Source organism: Synchiropus splendidus, chromosome 2 (genome assembly GCF_027744825.2).
Source record: "Synchiropus splendidus isolate RoL2022-P1 chromosome 2, RoL_Sspl_1.0, whole genome shotgun sequence".
NCBI classification, from domain to species: domain Eukaryota; kingdom Metazoa; phylum Chordata; class Actinopteri; order Syngnathiformes; family Callionymidae; genus Synchiropus; species Synchiropus splendidus.
In genome coordinates, this window is record NC_071335.1 from 25,828,823 (window position 1) to 25,847,273 (window position 18,451).

Sequence of the window (18,451 nt, forward strand, 5' to 3'; positions counted from 1 at the left end):
GATATGGATGTATATATATGTATGTATATATATGTATGTATGTATATAAACAAACAAACCTAAATAATAACCCCATAAATTAAATATGTAATCTTAAAGAAAAACAACATTATAAAATATAAATATATAAATCATGTATATGTATGTATATACATTTTTTATTTTACATTAACATTTTTTTTAACAAAACAAAAAATTTTTATTTATAGATCTCTCTCTCTCTCTCTATATATATATATATATATGTATGTATGTATATATGTATATATATATATATATGTATGTATATATGTATATATATATGTATGTATATATATATATGTATATATATATATATATATATCAATGAAACCTCACATCAGCCACCTTCTGGGCTCTGAAAATGACGACCCAGGTTCATGAAGCCTCACCTACCGGTCACGAGCTTAAAGCTTGTGTCTCCCTCCGTAGAAGGAAACAAGCTCAGGACTTCACTGAAAATATTAGTGATGGACTGATGAGGCTTCGTGAAACAATGTTTTCAGAGCCCACGAGAGGGCAGCCTTGGCTTCAAATTAAATGGTTGTTCAGTTCCTCAGATCTTTGGGAAGAGAGTGCCCTCTCATGGCCACTGAAAATGAGGACAGTGTTTCGTGAAGCCTCATCAGCCCATCACTAGAAAATATGCGAGTTGGAACCATGAGATCAAAACTTCAAATTTTATTAAATCGATTGGTGAAAAATCAAATATGTACAAACACTTGAACAAAGTAAAAAAAGGCAGCGAGAGCTGGAGATTTAAGAACTCTGATTTGAAAGGCAGGCTCAGATCCGGCTGAGGTTCACTCTGAGCAGGAAGGTGCGGATCTCCATGGGCCGCAGCTTGACCTCCCACGTGGACCCGCCCTGGACCTTCTTGGGCTGCCGCTCCTCCTCTGAAACAGGGCAGGAGGCTCCGTCAGACACGTGGGCGCGTCCCGTGACTCGTCTCACACGCACCTGTCTGTGGAGTCCAGGAGAAGCGACTCATCTCTTCCTTCCACTGATTGGCCGAGAGGTTCATCTCCGACACGCCCAGGACCTCCATGGTGGAGAAGAGTTTCTGCGGCGGTGATCCAAGTGTGTGAGTCAGGTGGTCATAATGTTTCCTCTGCTCCTCACCTGGAGGTCGAGGGTGACGGGCTGAGAGTAGGTGCTGCTCTCCCAGCTCTGGAACTGATGCTCCAGCCGCAGCAGCACCAGGTTGTCGTCCCACTGGGTCAGTGTGAGCAGGTGAACAGCAGGGGGCAGCGCAGCCTGGAGTCCAGAGAACTGCAGCAGAAGCACCGCTCTGGTTTGTTCACGCTCTTCTCCTGCCGACACGGTGCCTCACCTGCAGCCGAGTGTTGGGGTGCAGCTCCCCGTCTGTGAAGGTCAGCAGTGGCTGCAGTACCACCTGCTGAGCCAGGGGGCGGTGCGCGTCGGCCGCGCTGGCTGGCCGCTCCAGCGAGAGGAGGAGGCGCCCGCGGACCACCAGCCCCTCCGGGAACAGGTCCGAGGTTTCGTTGAGCGGCTCAGCGACACCGCGGTTGTCGTCGTAGAGCAGCCGGCGGTGGAGCTGCAGGCAAGGAGAAGGAGGAGGGTGAGAGAAGGATGAAGAGGAGGAGGAGGAGGGTGAGAGAAGGATGAAGAGGAGGAGGACAAGGAGGAGGGTGAGAGGAAGGTCGGCGTGGCCCGAGGAGGTCGGCGCTCACCATGATCTCCAGCGAGCCGTTCCTCAGGCTGCCTCCTCCCTGAGAGCGGTCGGTCACCACAGTGAGCTGGCTGGAGGCGTCCTGAACACACATGACCCTTGAGTGACCCCCACACTGGCGCACACAGGGACAGCAGAACACGACTGACCCTGATGAAGACCCGGGAGTTGATGGGGTAGTAGTTCCCAGCCACGGGCTCCGTCTGCTTGAGCTGCCACGTGGGCCTGAAGTCCTTCCTGCACGCACACGCACACACACGAGACACACACGAGACACACACCGCTGTCAGTCTGCCACACAGTCTTCTCCTTCGGTCACTCACTTCCTCTGCAGGACCTCGCGGCCGTTGGAGTCGGTGAAGAGCAGCTCGGACGTCTCCATGTCGGTGTCGAAGCGGGTGATCACCTCCTTGCCGAGGTCGTCCCTGAGCGGAGCAGGAGACCATGATGCAGGCGTGCGCACACACACACACACACACACACTGACTCAGACTGGGACTGACTGGACGGGGATGGGCCCCACGGTCCACTCCAGCTCCAGAGCTCTGCTGTCACTGTAGAGTCGCACCACCTGAGACACCCAGGGGGAGAAGACCTGCCTCACCTCCTGCACCACCGACGTCTGCCAGAGAGGGAGAGGGTGGGCTCTGACTGTACGACGGTATTATTGGATTTAATTTCCATAACTAGACTAATTTTTCCTCATCTTTATTTTGGAAAAAAATCCCAGTGTAATGACCACTGTCTTATGACAAAACAAAAACCCTTATCATAACCATATAAATTACATATTTTAAACATAAAAAAATGCAATTTTTAATAATATCATTTTTCCATGGAGTATTTAAAACAGTATTTTCTCAAAATAAATAGACCAGAAGAAAAAAACAATTTCGAAAATTTATTAAAATTAAAAAAAAAAAAAAAAAGCAACCAATTATTAGAAAAGTGTTAAAAAAAATTTGATTAATAAAAAAAATCTTTAAAAATATATATTTATACATTTTGAAAAAAATACATTTATACTTTTATACTAAATATTTAATTAATTTTAAAAATGAGATTTTATAATATATAAATAAAAACAAAAAATACATATTTGCGATGAGTTGAAAAAAAAAACATACTAAATATTTATTTTTTTCATGGGGTATTTCTCAAAATAAAAAATAAAAATAAATAAATAAATAAATAAAAATAAAATCTGATTTAGAAAAGTTTAAAAAAAAAAAAAAAAAAAAATGTCATGACTTTAAAAAAAGGGATTCTTTAAAATAAATAAAGAAAACACTGAATAATGTCGGAGACGTAAAGATGGATCTCTTCTCATCATGAACATGCGAGCTCTGGTACCTGGAAGCTCTGGGTCTGGGCGCTGCTGCTGACAGTGAAGGGTGTGGAGCAGTTGGGCCGGAAGATGTAGGCGCCGGACGGCTGGATGCTCTCCGTGTTGTTGCCGTCGCTGGCGTTGTACCTGTCGCCGCCACGGAGAGATCAGAGACCCGGAAGAGACAGACAGAGGAGCCGGCGCTCACCAGTAAAAGTTCTGGCTCAGTTTGATGCTCTGCTTCGTCTCCATGTTGGTGAGGCCGCTCAGGAGCCCAGTGTCGGGGTCAAAGGTCACTCGCAGGAACTGAGAGGAGCACAGGTGTCACACCACTGCGGGTCACCACTCTCTTCACATACACACCTTGTTCTGGAGGATCGGGGGGGAGGAGCCGCGGGCGGCGGGGGGAGGCGGAGCTCCGTCCTGCAGCAGGGACACGGAGTAGGTGGTGTAGCCCAGAGGAGGAGCCTCAACCTGGAACACCAGCTCCTTGGTGGCCGAGCCCCGGCTCCTCCGCACCGCTCGGGTGGCGTCAGACACCGGCAGCACCTGACAATCCACCGGTCTGCCGCTGGCGTCGGAGACGAGGTACGCCGAGCCGTTGACAGGGAGTCGCACCGGCCACGTGACGGGCCGAGCCAGAGGGTTGTAGACGTTGACTGAGAACTTGAAACAGGAAGCAGCTTTTGTGAGAACGGTGACCATCTGTGTGTGTGTGTGTGTGTGTGTGTGTGTGTGTGTGTGTGTGTGTGTGTGTGTGTGTGTGAGAGAGTCACACCTTCCCGCTGGACTCAGTCAGGTCACACACACTGACGTTGAGGAGGTCACAGTAGAACCTCTCGGCGGTCGACCCACTCAGAGACGCCAGGCTGTTGCTGACCAGAACCTGTCGGAGCAAAAAAAATTTAAAATAAAAAAAAAAAGTTTTTTTTTCATTGTGGATTTATTTTATGACAATTAAAAAATGCCAATAAAAAAAACAAAAAAAAACTATTTTAGAAAAAATATTATAATTAAATAACTACAAAAACGTTGAAATAGTCTGACAGTGTTTTTTTTTTTTTTTTTACAAATTCATTTATAAAAAAAAAAAAAAAATCTATATACTCTAGTTTTTTTTCTCCCCGTGGAGCATTTACAAAACGTATTTTCTCAAAAAAAAAAAAAAAAAAAAAAAAAAAAATCTAATATTTTATGACCATAAAAAAATTATATTAAAATAAAGCACTTTTAGAAAAGTGTTGAAATAAAAATATTTCATTATTTAAAAAAAGATGTAAAAATGATTTAAAAACTGTCAAAATAAACAAATAGACAAAAGTTCAATTATTTTTCACAATTTAAAAAACTCAATTAAAATAAAAATCTATTTTAGAAAAGTGTTAAAATATTTCATTTTTTATATAAAAAATAATTTAAATGTCAAAATAAATAAATCGACAAAAGTTCAAATATTTTATGACAATGAAAAAAGCGAATTAAAAATGTTTTTTTGAAAAATGTTCAAATAAAAAAATACTTCATTAATTAAAAAAAATATTTAAAAAATGGAAAAAAAAATAAAAACAAACAAAAAGTGTGAAATAAGCATTAAAAAACATAATTTGAAGAAAAAAAAATTAACAGACAGTATTTTCTGATTAAAAAAAAAAGATTAAAAAATTGTCAAAATAAACAAATAGACAAATGTATAAATATTTTTTGACAATTAAAAAAGGTCAATTACAATCTATTTCAGAAAAATAGAAAAAAAAATACTGGATAAAAAACAATTTAAAAATTGCTGTTGCTGACCAGAACCTGTCGGAGCAGGTGCAGCCAAGAGTTGAAGTGTTGACAAGTCCACGTCCTCAAATGTGTCTTGGACTCATAATAAAAAAAATACTGTTTATTCTTTGAATCTTTCCTTCTCCACCTTCTCATCTGTTTTTGTTGGTCTGTCTTCTGTGATCCCTCTTCACATGTATGTTATTGTGTTATTGTGTATGTGATTTGAAGTCAATAATTTGAACAAGTTTTCCCAAAAGAATTAAAATATTACATGACTGTTTTTAACTCCAGTAGCATTATAATTGATGACACCAGTTTTTAAGCAACACCAGCGTATTTAAACACTGATCCAAAGTGTTTTCTGGAACTCTACTCTTTACAGTGTCCCAGTTACCTGGCGTGTTCACACTGGAGGCGGACTTCATGAAACTGTAGCCATGTTGTCAGGGCCCACTAGAGGGCAGTCTTGGCTCCAACTTGATGTGAGGTTTGTTGAGCTGAGTTTCTCTATTTGCCACCATTTATTTCACTTTGAAAACAATTTCTAAACCTTCCTAAAATACCTGACAGTGTCTCCAGCCGTCGGCGAGCCTCCTGGCGTAGTCGTTGGCCACGTGCTGCTTCTCCGTCCCCGAGACGGCGTCATGGTGCTGAGCCACGGCCATGGCTCGCTCTGGCCGGAGAAACACCACTCCGCTCGGTGACCTTTATAAAACCAGCTCTTCCAAAGGAGTGATATCGAATAAGAGAGAGACTTACTGAGGGCCTGACTGTCGCCTGCTCCGAACGCTCCGCTCCGGGATTTGGGTCCAACCAGAACCTCCAGCTGGTTGCAGGTCTTTATCAAATAAACAGTTATTTATTTTGTCAGAAAGTGACTAGACATGATGAATAAGTCTGTCACGACAAAGAGAATTTCACAAGGACGTGTTCGAATAATAAATAAATTTAATAGTATATTTGAAAGAAATACATTGAAAAAAACCGATCACTAGATTCAGTCAATTTATCCTTCATCCTTCAGGCTCAATTTCAATCAATAAAAAGGCAATTCTACATCTACAAATGATTATAAATAAATAAAATAGAAGAAAGTCACATTCACAAGAGTTGTGAGAGAAAATGTGTGAAAAAACTGATGACAGATGAAAGTCTCTAAATGCATATATATATTTATAAAAGGACTTTAAAAATGTAAATAATGCAAGAACAAGAACAGCTGCAACGGTTGTGAGAGAAAAAGTATATATATAAAATAATTAATTTAAAAAAAAAAAGAAAACCAAAGTATAAAAAAATCCCCAAAAATGACAATATACATTATTTATATGGTTAATTTATTTCTTCGCTTAATATACAATTTCTTTGTTTAATATACAATATAATTTTTATTATTTTATTTATTTATTTTAATCTTTTAGTTTTTTTTTTGCTTTTTAAATGTGTCATGTATTTATTTATTTTTATTAATTTATATGTTGATTTATTATAAATGCTGAGAAAAAAACTTGGATGATGATCGCAATCAAAGAACCTGTGATGTAAATTCAACATGTAAAAAAAATGTCACACAAAATCCATGATGAAACAAATCGAGAATTCCACTCCAGAACAGAGACGGCATTGACATTAATAATATTGTTAAAAGCAAAAACTCTGACTGACCTCGATAAAACAAAATAATAATTGAGATAATATTTAATTCAGAAATTAAAGAGAATAAAAGCGAATGTAAAAAAGAAACTAATAATGATAATAATAAAACAAAGGAATGTGAACTGAATGTGAAGGAATTATGACCATGGATTATAACAAAGAAATGATCTATAAAACATTGTATAAACATATGATGACATATCAATATTGTGGGGACCTTTTGCCGGTCCCCATAAGTTTGAAAAACGTAATAGTGTCAGCTTGGTTCAGAGTTAGGTTTAGGGGGAGAGGCTGGGGAAAGGGTTATGTCAATGAAATGTCCCCACACAACATAAAAAGACAGACCGTGTGTGCGTGCGTGCGTGCGTGCGGTACCTGCAGATTGCTGTTGCTGACCCTCTCGTAGCGCTTCAGCGCCGGTCTGCTGCTGAAGTATCCGGTCCAGAAGTCGTGCGCGTCGTCGGCATACGGAAAGAAGTCGTCCGTCTTCAGAGGCCTGAGTGGAAGGTGACGTTGAGACCAGGTGGCGCGAGCCTCACCTGCGCTAGCTACCATGTGAGGTTGGCTCGGTGCAGCTCCTGCAGGTAGCAGGAGGGCGTGGAGTACAGCAGGTTGACGCCGCTGCCGTCCGCCTGCCGAGCGTTGACGTAGCGGATCAGCTTGTCCAGGTTCTTGTACCACAGGTTGGCGTTCTCGTACTGGAAGTCGGAGCCCATGGTCATGATGATGTGATTGGTCTTGTACTCCTGGGCCTGAGGGGAGGAAAGTGAAGAAAAAAAAAGGCTCTTCTGCAGCCAATAAAACACTGACTGGGAGTTTCACCTCTGCCCCGTCTGTGTTTACATCTTTTATTGACACTCCGTGTCACATGACGGAGTCATGCGACAAGCGTGTGTGCTCTACCTGTTGCCTGGCGACAGCCAGGAACTGCTTCACCACATGGTCCACGTTGTAGTCCTCCAGGTCCGGGTCGTCTCGGATCGGGGGGTCGTCGCACGACTGGTCCCAGCAGAAGCCTGTTGGGGGGTTGTAGCCGTTGGGGAGGATCCCTGTGGAGAGGAGAGACGGCGACCATGAGCACAGGAGCGGCGGCGGTTGACAGAGGGGCGGGGCCAGTCACCGGTGAAGAGGTCGGCCACCGGAGGCGTCAGGCTGTCCGACGCCCTCCACAGCAGCTCCTGCTCTTTGGCCAAGCGCCGGCGGGACTGGTCCTGGTAGTCCAGGCGGCCGAAGAAGAAGCCGTCGAACCCCATCTGTGAAAGCGAGAGGGTTTGGGACAGAATTCAAAAACTTCTCTGGACTTGCGGGGATTTCATAACAATGGAACGACACAGAAAAATATGCTACTGTGACTTCAATAAAGTTTGTCAATATTGACTTCAGGGAGGGAATTGTGATCTGTGGTGAGAGGGAGCAGGGAGCAAGTGAAAGATCAGCTAGAGAGGTGGAGGTTTGCCTTAGAAAGGAGAGGAATTAGGTTAGCCACAGTAACAAGGAATACATGTGTGTGACTGAGAGGGAGCCAAGTGGACAGGTGAAGTTACAGGATGCAGAGATGAAGAAGCGGGTGCAGGCAGGATGGAATCATTGGAGGAAAGTGTCTGGTGTGATGTGTGACAAAAGGGTGTTGGCAAGGATGAAAGGGAAAGTGTCCAAAAGGGTGGTGAGGCCAGCAATGTTGTATGGTTTAGAAACAGTGGCACTGAGGAGAAGACAGGAGGCAGAGCTGGAGGTAGCAGAGATGAAGATGCTGAGCTTCTCTCTGGGAGTGAGCAGGATGATGATAGGATCAGAGGGACAGCACATGTGCTCAGGTGTTTAGGAGACCAAGTCAGAGAGGCTGGATGGAGATGGTTTGGACATGTACAGAGGAGAGAGAGAGAGAGCCAGTACATTGGTAGATGAAGATGTTGAGGTTGGAACTGCCAGGCAGAAGGTGGAGAGGAAGGCCACAGAGGAGAGTGATGGAGGTGGTGAAGGAGGACATGAGGTTTGGAGGTTTGTGAGAAGAGGAAGCAGAGGACAGGAGGAGGAGGGAGAAGCCGAAAGGAAAAGAAGAAGATCGACTTGGAGGAAATAAATCTGATAAAAATAAAAAGGTGTGCGACCTGCGCGAACATGGAGGCGTGTTCTCGGGCGTGCCCGAACGGGTCGATGTGCCAGGCCACCCGGGGACGGCCGCACTTCCCGAACGTGTCATTGAGGAACCGGAGGCCCATGGTCATCTGGTCGATGACGGCGCTGTAGTGCGTGGTGGCCTCGTCGCTCATGCACCAGCCGCCGTTGACAAACTCCAGGCGACCTGGCGGGAAGCGAGGCGGGTCACGAGCGGAGGACTCGGGGAGTGCGGGTGCGGGGTACCTTCGTCGACCAGCTGGGTGACGGTCTGCTGCGTGGCGGCGCTCTGCTGCTTCCACCAGCGGTAGAAAAAGGCCGTCTCCACGTAAATGAAGCGGCGCTCTGGGTTCTTCAGCAGCTCCTCCACCACAGAGTCCAGGATGTACTGGACGCCGGCGTGTTGGATGTCGTTGCGGTCTGGACACGAGACACAGCGCTTGAGTCACGGCTGGCGAGTCGGGCTGTGCGTGTGTGTGTGTGTGTGTGTGCGTGTGCGTGTGTCTCACCTCCATAGTAGTACTGGTCCACCGTCTTGAGCCATCCAACATCATCGTGTGTGTGAGGAACCAGGTGAACGTTCAGCATGTTTGCCTTGGTGACATGGCACGACTGCGCACACGCACACACACTTTTAGATTCAAGACAAGGGGATTTCCCTCTGAACACAGCAGGTGCGCCCCATCTTTTTATACTTGTTTAAAAGCCCCAGCAGCCCATTTCACCTTAAAAAAACACTTCACACCGACCCTGCTCCGTTTCACTCGAACACACGAGTTTAGCTTTATCCCAAAATAAGTAGCTAATTCCGGTTTAGTTGCTGGTCAGCAACATCATGTGACAGCAACTATAAAGAACTCAACACGTAAATTAAAAGTTAAAATAGTAGACCTCGTATCCGCAGCTTGTCGTTCGCTTCGGTTCCGGTCCAACAGGGAAATTTAGAACTTGTGTGAGGCTCAGCAGAAGCACCAGAGCCGCCAGCTGCGGCTTCCTGGTCGCCATGTTGGAGGGAACTACACCAAGTGGTCATATGACTTGTGTTTATGTTCCCAGGAAGTCACGTGATAGTAGTTCCTTCGTCCTCCGTTTTGTCTGCCAGGCGGCACGAACTGTTATTCACAAAAATGGTCCATTTTTTTTTGTTTATAGCAACGGAAAATTTTATAGTATTCGAATTTTCACGTCTTTGATAATAGTAAAAAAAAGTCTTTGTTTTTTTTATTTAATGTTAAAATCTTAAATTAACACCCATAGTTATTGATTTACTTATTTGTATGTTTTTATACTTTATTTTAATGCATGTTGTGACTTGTTATACATTTTATTTGATTTGCAATAAAAGAAAAACACACATTTCTGAAATTCCATTGTGAATAAATTCCATGCAGATATCGACTCATGAGAGAACATAAATAATGGGACACACTATCAATATAGTAATATCATTACTATTTGTAGTCTTCATTTTGTCTGTCAAATGAAACTGAAACTCTCAAAACATCGATCACTATACGTCTCCATATTGACCGCCAAATAGGCTTCTGAATAATTCCTACTCTGTTTGAGTCTAATGGCTTCATTAAAACAGAAAACTAAGACACAAGTGGAGAAAATGCTACACACAGATTTATTTACACACACAGCATTGCGATTCTGCATCTCTGCTACAGCTTGAAAAATAAAGCACTTTATAGTTGAATGCAATAGCACAATACACATTCCTTCATGTACCATCAACAAAGAATACAGTTGTGTGTGTTTTGCACACAACGTCAGTTGTAGAATAAAGTAACAGTTTCAAGGCATCCTGCAGTGACATGTATGGAAGCCCCATTTATGCATGACAAAGGCTCTTCAGTATGGCGTACATTGGAGTCATGAGTAAGGTCACTTAGAAGACTGTCTCCAGGATACAACAGCAAAACATCACAAGCTTCACATCACATTCAGTCTCACCCTTTAACTCATGATGGACTGCTGAAGCTTCATGAAGCCCCACCCTCGTTTTCAGAGTCACTCTAAGAATCATTTCACTAAAACAGTTGTTTAAACAATTGTGATTCATGAAGCTTCATCTCTACTTCTAACCTGACAATGCTAACAATATGGCTTTTGCTTTTTCCACTCGAAGGCAGGAAGATGGTTTTTAGTGTTAAATGGCAGAATTTATTTGGTCAAAACATATTTTCGCAGATGTAAACAAAACTCAATAGTCAGTCCAATAATCTCTGCATCTCTATTCTACGCCAGTATTTATTATACTAAAGCATCCTGTGTAAAGTGAGCGTTAATTCTGACTTCCGTTGCCGGCCTCAAGGGGGCAGATGAGCAAGGTGGAGTCTAGATCCAGACGGAAAGCAGGATAAAGTGGCTGAGTGAAGGGGCAGCGGAAGGTGTGCAGCAGCATCATGGTGTCGGACACGCTGTAGAACGACAGAGCTCCTTTCTGTCGCTCTAGAAAGACCCCGATCCTGGGACAAGGCGGCGCCGCTACTGTGGTCTTGCGATTTTCATGCCAGGCAGCGTAGCCGGCGTGAGTACACCTCAGCCTCCAGGAGTTTTCGTTGCGCCCCAGAAGGCAGGGTTTCCCACCGCCTTTGCGTCCGATCCCGCGGTACGTGACCCCGATGTCGATCCAGCCGCCGCCCGACCACTCCACCTCCCAGTAGCTGGCGCCACCGAACTGGCCCTCCTTGCACAAGACCTGCGCCACAGAGTCGAATCGCTGAGGGTGAGGGGGGTAAGACTGCGGCTCTTCCCCGCAGCGGGCGCTTGGAGGGGTTTCGAGGAGGACCAAGGTGGGATGGGCGGTGTTGGGGTCGAAAGACAGGCGGCAGGCGACTGCACAAAACAGGAAGTTGAGATTGAATTTACACATAAACAGAAAGTAAGTTGTGCCAGTAAATGGTTAGAAAGAAGGCTAGATAACAAGGGATAGCAAGGGTAGAACTGGGAGTACATGATGAAAAAGTAGAGTGTCGACAGACAAGAGTAGAAAGGATGAATGGCGGCTCGACAAGGGTCGAAGGAAGTATAGATGGTAGGCAAACAGGGGTAGAAATGAGGTACAAGATGGATAGGAAGAGGGTACAAAGCCAGGTAGATGATGGAAACACATGGGTTGAAACAAGAGTAGATGGCAGACAGGGGTAGAAAGAAAGGTAGACAACAGATAGAGAAAGGCAGAAATGGGCACAGACAAGGGTAGAAAGAAAGAGGGATGATGGGTAGACGGGGGGTACATGATAGACAAGGACACAAGGACGGGTAGGTGATGGATTTATTCAGGTTAAATGGAGGGCAGATGGATGGGTGAGGATACGAAGTTAATGGATTCAATGAAAAAGGGCAGACTAACAATAGATGGAGAGAAGAATGCAGACAGACAAAGAGACGGATGGAGAAAATGGTACCCCTCAGATTATGGACAGGGATGGATGGATGAGGGACTGAGGGAGGGATTGCACCAGAGCTGTAGATGGAGGACGTAGTGGAATAAGGTGACACCAAAGACACATTCAGTAAGACAGATAGACACTGAGCTGGAAGACAGAAAAGGGAGAATCCAAGATGGAGAGAAAGAATGGACAGGCAGTAGGACAGAGAGATAGTGGGGTAGAAAGATGGACGGCAAGACGATAGAGGTAGACAGGCGTTTACGAAATAGGGGAGATCAAAGGACGGACAGGTTAAACAGTCCTGAGCTGCGACTGACTTCTCAAAACCTTGTTTATTTCAGCCACTATTTTGCCTCTCACATTCGGGACCCGCGGAGTCGAGCATCACCGATCGCCTGCTGAATTATTGACGACTGACAAGGTGTTGTGATCTGTCGCCAGCTCAACTGTTCCTGCTCGGACAAGCCTCTGGTTTTACCCAGGAGCTTGAATGTCATAAACACACTATGACTGCCATTCATCATTAATGGGGCTGGGTTCGGGGTGGAGGGGTTTTGGGTCTCATGTTTCCCCGCCTGCACACGGCAGCGTAGCGAGGAGCGCGATACACGATACAGGAAAAATGACATGGAGATTAGCCCGGCTGCTGGAGTGCATCGGAGAGAGAGGCCGGCGTGGAGGACGGCAAGTACTTACAGCGGAGGAAAGCTGCTCGCATCCTCTGATCCGCCGGCTGCAGCGTCAGGTTGGACAGAAGTGGCACCGCTGCGGGGACACACACACCAGAGAAAAATGACTCCAAAAAACTCGGCAGGAAACACCCATCCCAGCTTGAAAAAGAGTAGTTGGTGTTCCAAACACCGTTCTCATCGAACCCTGCACCAGCTAAGAACCGATCCCAGTTAAACCACACCGATAGATGCAGAGCTATGGTTAGATTCCGAGTCACTGGAGACACCAGATGGACAAACGCTGCTTCACCTACCTGCTGCAGGCTCCGGCCCAGGCGACTGCGGAGGTTTGGAATTCACTGTTTGACCAAAGTTCACAATCAGGGATCAAAGTTCAAATGAAAGGATGCGTGAGCCAGTTCCGGAACACTGCTGCCACCTGCTGTCCCGGGGCAGTCATTTGAATTATGAGCCCATCATGACTAATCCCAGTCAGGAATTCCAACTGTGCCTCATTCCCGTGAATGAGGCACAGCAGGGTCACATGACCACCAGAGCAACAGGGAGAAACCTGGCTTCACCCATAAGGTTTGATTCGATTTTTTGGCTGTGAGAAAACACAATTCCATAGCTATGGTCATTTTATTTTGCATGTGTTTTTATAAAGACAGGTAATATGGTGCAGATCTGCGCTCCCTACGTGCTTTTCTAGTTCAATTTTTTGGGCCCCTGCAAGCATTTATCCATCTTTTATCAACAGTTTTTGAGGCCAAAAATCTGTATTACATAAGACCCAAATTTGGTGCAAACTTCAGATGCCGCAGCAATAAGTGACGTGTGGAAGCGCATGGAAGGACGGAGTGCTCAGCGCACCCAGATTCTGTCTTGAGTTCACAGTGGACCTCATTTTACAGGTCGCGAAAACCAATGTTTTAGACTAACTCTCCAAAGTTAGCGCTGATGGAGCCTCACTAAGCCTCATTTTCAGACCAGGTGATGTCGCTCTCTGGTCTACGTGCTTTGTTTTAAAGCAAGAGCGCCACCTACTCAAGTCTAACAAAGAGGCTTCATGAAGCTTCATGAGTGCGAGGCTAGCCACCTTGTGTTTTCAGCTCTTTCCTGGTTGAAAAATAGGCCGTGCTCTCACGAACAACCTGCTGACTTGTGTTCTGACTGGACCGGAGGGGAAACCCGGTCAGATTTAGAAGTGGAGGTGAGCCAGGATGTGTCAGCTCCGACAACAGCCTGAATAATTCACTCCCCGTGTTAAATGTCAAATGTCAAGAGCAGCAGGCTGTGAAAATGGGCCAGGTGTGTCCCGTCACTGTTGCTGCTCCGTACCTTTAACACACTCGGCGCCGGCCACGTGGTTCTCGTTCACTGCAGGAGAAAAGTAGAGGACGTTCAGTGTATCAGTTTGGAGACGTGTGACATCACGACGTTGTCCAGGTGATGTGTTACCTGCTCGGCTAATCTTGTCCACCTCCTCCCTGCAGACCTCCTCCATGCGACTGCGGAAGTGGCACAGCGCCCCCTGGGCACCGCTGAGGCTCTCCGATGGCAGGTTGAGGGACCGAGGTTGTCGCCCGGTGGCTGGAGGAAGGCACAGCAGCGGAGCAGCCTGGGTGGAGAAGGTGGCGGTCACCGTCTGTGTCTCCAAACCCCAAATACATAAATATATAAATCAAAACACTCCGAAGAGAGTTGCTGAGAGTGAGTCATGTTTTCCTCTCATTTTCCATCCAACACTATAAACCACTTTCCTGTTCCACAATGGGAACCAGGAGTCCCTTTGAGAGTGCCAGCATCTTAGACAACAGGTCAGCTGACCAACAGTTGCAGCTGATCGAGACACTCCCGTGAGAGAGCCTCCCTCTGCTCTAAATATAAACCAGCTGCTTTATTTTAGAATCCAGCAAAGCATTAACAAGCCAGAAAACCAGATGCAGTGGCACCTCGGTTTTTGAACGTCCCGGACTTCCGACAAATCGGAATTGGAAGAAAAAAATTGAGATTTTTTTGCTTCTGATTTCGAACAAAAATCCAGAACTCGAACGCCCCGAAATAAGCCAGAAAAAAACATCAGCTTTACCATTCAGCTGACCCACGAGGCGCTTTGTTATTGTGTATAACGCAGCCTCTGTATGCAGACGTGTCCCGTTAGCTACATTTACTGACTGTTTTTTCTTCATATTGAGGTGTAAAACCTTTCCTGTCTCCACACTGGACCGTGGTAGAGTGTCACAGGGGAGGTGCTGGAGCCACACTCCAGGGTTTGATGTCCTGTTGTGGGCTGGAGCTGGGACAGGGATGAGGCCAGTCTGGGACAGAGCGTGACTTGGTTTATGACTTTGTCACAGCCAAACTGCACAGAAGCGCACATTCAGAGCTGGACACGCACCGGGCACCTCTTCACTTCTGGAGAGACGTCACTCACTCGGCAACCCCTCCCACATGCAGCGGCCACACACATAGAGGAACAGCCACCTGCAGCACACACTCTACATTCACTCCTACAAAAGACTCTTTTAAGGCTCGGAACGCATTAGTTCTTTTTCCATTCATTGTAATGGGAAATATCGATTCAGAATTTGAACAAATCGCTTCTCGAACGGCCGTCTGGAATGGATTGTGGTCGACAACCTAGGTACCACTGTATATTTCAGATAATAAATCTATAAATCTAAATCTATAATTTGTCAATGTAATATTTTTCAAAAACCAACATAAAAAAAATGTGGAACCTTTGTAAAAACAAAATTTTGCTTCATGAATGAATTAAAGTGTGAAAAAAAGTTAAATTAAATGAGTGAAAACTCATCTTGTCATTAAAATAATACTTTAAAAAAAAATCCTTATTTTGCTTCTCAATTTCAGGTTGTTTTTTTACCACGAAAACCTAGTGATTTCACAGGAAACAAGAAGCACATGGATCAGTGGGATTCACCTGCAGGAAGCGCTCGTTGTCTTCATCTAGCAGGAGCTGGCTGATCTCCTCGTCTCTGCTCCGGAGATCCTGCAGGTCCTTCTCGAACATCTCCATGTCCCGCTCTGCTCGAGCTACCACCGCTCGCTCCTTGGCCTCCAGTCGCGATCGGACCTGCAAGCGCAAGACAATCCTGAGAAACCCGCCTCAATAACACGACACGTTCGCTCCCCAGGTTGATAAAGGTAAAGGAAACCATCTATGGCGATCGGGCCATTGACGGGTTGATAATAAACGCAAATAAAATGTTTCAAAACATCATATAAATGCAGATTTTTCTTCTTCTTTGATGTCACTTCCACTGCAGGTTTAAGACACTGGTTGCAAACGGTCATTAAAGGTCATTTATCTACAGCCTCTCACCTCAGCTTTGGTTTTCTCCAGGCGGGCGACCATGTCAGCAAACAGAGCCTCACTGTCCTCCAAAACAGCCGAGACAGACACCTGAAACACAGACGTTCAATGTGTGAAGAAGTCAAGGATGGATGCATGGAAGGATGGATGGATGGATGAAATAATGGATGGATGGATGGATGGATGATGGGTGGGAGGATGGACAAATGGACAGATGGATGGATGGAGAATGATGGAGGATGTACATGAAGTCGGATGAATGGATGGATGGATGGGTGGATGGGTGGACAGAGGGATGAATGTGTGAACTATGGATGGATATAGGTGGGTGGGTGGGTGGTTGGACAAATGGACAGATGGATGGATGGGTGGGTGGGTGGATAGATGAACGGGAGGGTGATGGACAGATGATGTCTGGATGGATGACAGACTGATACCAACATGGAGAGACTTGGAGCAACAGAATGATCAATAAAAGCCTTTTACATGGAAACACGGGCTGATAATGGAATTAAGAGACCAGAGAACAAAGCATCCATTAACTTGCATCACAAACACAAACTTGGCAGATGAACAGGAGCAGAGACTCCTGGACGCCAGAGAGAGGACATCTCTCAGATGACCTTTGGAACCCCTCCATGTCTCTCCTAAGAACAGGAGGGGTTTGGAGAAAGGTCTGGATCTCAGCGACCTGGACTTTGTCGGTGGTGCTTTGCTGTTTCTTCATCCTCCCACAGTGAACCAGACGGCGCCACTTGTCTTCAGGACTCTGACTTAACCAGTCCAGTAAGCACATCGTCCGAGAAGGGAACCTCAGCACTTGAAACTGTGGTCTCCTCCACATCTCCACATCAAAACCATGCACACGATAAAGGCTCAGGTTGCTACTGAAGGTCACCTTGAGAGTCTCCAGGTTTTGTCGGAACTCCTCCAGTTCTCTCTCAGCTCCCCGCATCTTCAGCTGGACCATCCTCTGACACTCGCGCAGCTGCAGCTGTGGAGCAAGACACGCACTCTCAGCTCAACGGACGGACGAGAGAAGGACCGCATCACACAACCTCAGAGGTCAGACAGAAGTGGACCTGCTCGGAGGTCAGAGAGAAGTGGACCTGCTCGACGGTGGGCAGAAGCACTTCTATAGCCGGGACGTCTGGGTGGTCTGGAGTCTTCACCAGAGTAAATCTATTCTCAAGACGCCAAGTTGTTTCAGTGAAACTTGTCAACAGATCTCAACTTTGAATCTTGTTTGACCACACTAGAGTTAACTGACTCACACCTTTGAATCACACTACATGTGACTTGAGGGAAGATTTTAACAACAGAAGCGCTTGCGATTAAGTTGAGATCAAAATAAATGGTAATTTCTGGGCTAAAAAGTGGGATCTACAGCGCAACTTGTCTTGTTTTTAAGGGTCCCACCTGTCTCCTGGCTCTCTGCGAGTCCACATGGCTGAGCTCCTCCTGGTCCGCCTCACACAGCAGGCAGTCTCCCGTCCATCCCACCGCCTCCTCCGCCTCGGCGCCGCTCCCCGCGGGCTCCAGAGCGAGGCGGTGCTGCGCGCACAGCCGCTCCGACAGAGACTCCACGGCGGCCACCAGCTTGTGCCGCCGCAGGGTCCCCACCTCTCGGTGAGGCGCGACGTGGAGCTCGCAGAAGGAGGCCAGACAGGCCAGACACGACTTCACCGCCGTCAGCTTGTTCTCCGCCGGGCAGAAGTCGCACGGCACCTCGCCGGCTGCGCCTCGGAAGACCTCGGGAGGCGCGGCGAAGGTGTCGCTCAGCTTGAGCTTCTCCACCACCTCCGCCAGCACCGTGTTCCGGCGGAGCACCGGCCGCGGGCTGAACGTCTCTCGGCACTGGGGGCAGCTGAAGCGCCCCGGCTCCGCCTGGTCCCAGTAGCCGCTGACGCACGCCATGCAGTAGGTGTGTCCGCACGGGATGGACACCGGGTCCTTCAGCAGGTCCAGACAGATGGGACACCGAAACTGGCTCTCCGTCACCGAGATGTTGGCCTGAGCCATCGCCGCCGTGGATGTGTGGCGGCGCCCGGAGCCGCGGTGAGGAGGGAGGGTCGGAGGGCAGCGCCTCTTCCGCGAAGTCATATGTTCCGACAATAACAATGTGGTCGGCGCCCTCAGCGCTGACTTACAGGCAGAACATGACGCCTGTCGACACGTTTCCCACTGTCCCGGTTCAATAAACTATTGAGTTCAGCTTTTATATTTTAGCATCAACTAGTTCGGTCAGAAGATTTTTATAATCCAGCTAGATGCAAATCCACATCACTTCCAAATGTGAGAGGGCCATCACTCTGTGGAATGCGTAGAAAGATGTGACAAAAACATGGGAAACAACTGATGGGCTTTAACTAAAAATACGTGTAAAAGGAAAATCAAGAATAATTCACCTTTAACCCCTTTTTACAGTACATTTTCTGAGTGTGCAATAGTGACCGTGAC

The 18,451-nt window shown here is 46.4% G+C and overlaps 2 protein-coding genes across 3 annotated transcripts; both read right to left on the minus strand.

Annotated features, from left to right (window-relative positions):
* Positions 1–687: 687 nt before the first annotated feature.
* Positions 688–9,595, minus strand: man2b1 (mannosidase, alpha, class 2B, member 1). The gene is made up of 22 exons (XM_053856339.1): positions 9,471–9,595; positions 9,089–9,191; positions 8,826–8,999; positions 8,573–8,766; positions 7,585–7,717; positions 7,368–7,513; positions 7,017–7,216; positions 6,840–6,960; positions 5,568–5,646; positions 5,372–5,481; positions 3,817–3,924; positions 3,402–3,704; positions 3,247–3,344; positions 3,065–3,185; positions 2,215–2,333; positions 2,035–2,136; positions 1,861–1,948; positions 1,713–1,793; positions 1,352–1,576; positions 1,141–1,290; positions 979–1,081; positions 688–914 (listed from the first exon to the last, which is right to left on the minus strand). The coding sequence occupies exons 1-22, from the start codon at positions 9,582–9,584 to the stop codon at positions 805–807; spliced, it is 2,982 nt and encodes a 993-aa protein (XP_053712314.1). The 5' UTR covers positions 9,585–9,595; the 3' UTR covers positions 688–804.
* Positions 9,596–9,915: 320 nt separating this feature from the next.
* Positions 9,916–18,073, minus strand: LOC128754126 (E3 ubiquitin/ISG15 ligase TRIM25-like). Of its 2 annotated transcripts, XM_053856510.1 has the most exons (9): positions 17,411–18,073; positions 16,890–16,985; positions 16,001–16,081; positions 15,599–15,751; positions 14,113–14,272; positions 13,993–14,031; positions 12,966–13,010; positions 12,677–12,745; positions 9,916–11,423 (listed from the first exon to the last, which is right to left on the minus strand). In XM_053856510.1, exons 1-9 carry the CDS (start codon positions 18,011–18,013, stop codon positions 10,870–10,872), a joined length of 1,800 nt encoding a protein of 599 aa, XP_053712485.1. In that variant the 5' UTR covers positions 18,014–18,073; the 3' UTR covers positions 9,916–10,869. The 2 variants fall into 2 exon arrangements, with proteins under 2 accessions (XP_053712485.1, XP_053712486.1); XM_053856511.1 differs by lacking the exon at positions 12,966–13,010 and having other exon boundaries at positions 17,411–18,072.
* Between the last annotated feature and the right edge of the window lie 378 nt (positions 18,074–18,451).

What these genes read in the sequence shown, in the direction of transcription:
- man2b1 (XM_053856339.1), bottom strand. Translation starts at nt 9,584, where the DNA reads ATGGCGACCAGGAAGCCGCAGCTGGCGGCTCTGGTGCTTCTGCTGAGC. An exon ending in GGACCAGTACTACTATGGAG is followed by an intron (nt 9,000 to 9,088) that starts GTGAGACACACG and finishes TCTCGTGTCCAG; the next exon opens with ACCGCAACGACATCCAACAC. An exon ending in CCCCGATCCTCCAGAACAAG is followed by an intron (nt 3,345 to 3,401) that starts GTGTGTATGTGA and finishes TGCTCCTCTCAG; the next exon opens with TTCCTGCGAGTGACCTTTGA.
- LOC128754126 (XM_053856510.1), bottom strand. Translation starts at nt 18,013, where the DNA reads ATGGCTCAGGCCAACATCTCGGTGACGGAGAGCCAGTTTCGGTGTCCC. An exon ending in AAAACCTGGAGACTCTCAAG is followed by an intron (nt 16,082 to 16,889) that starts GTGACCTTCAGT and finishes TCTGTGTTTCAG; the next exon opens with GTGTCTGTCTCGGCTGTTTT. An exon ending in TGGGCCGGAGCCTGCAGCAG is followed by an intron (nt 12,746 to 12,965) that starts GTAGGTGAAGCA and finishes GTGTCCCCGCAG; the next exon opens with CGGTGCCACTTCTGTCCAAC.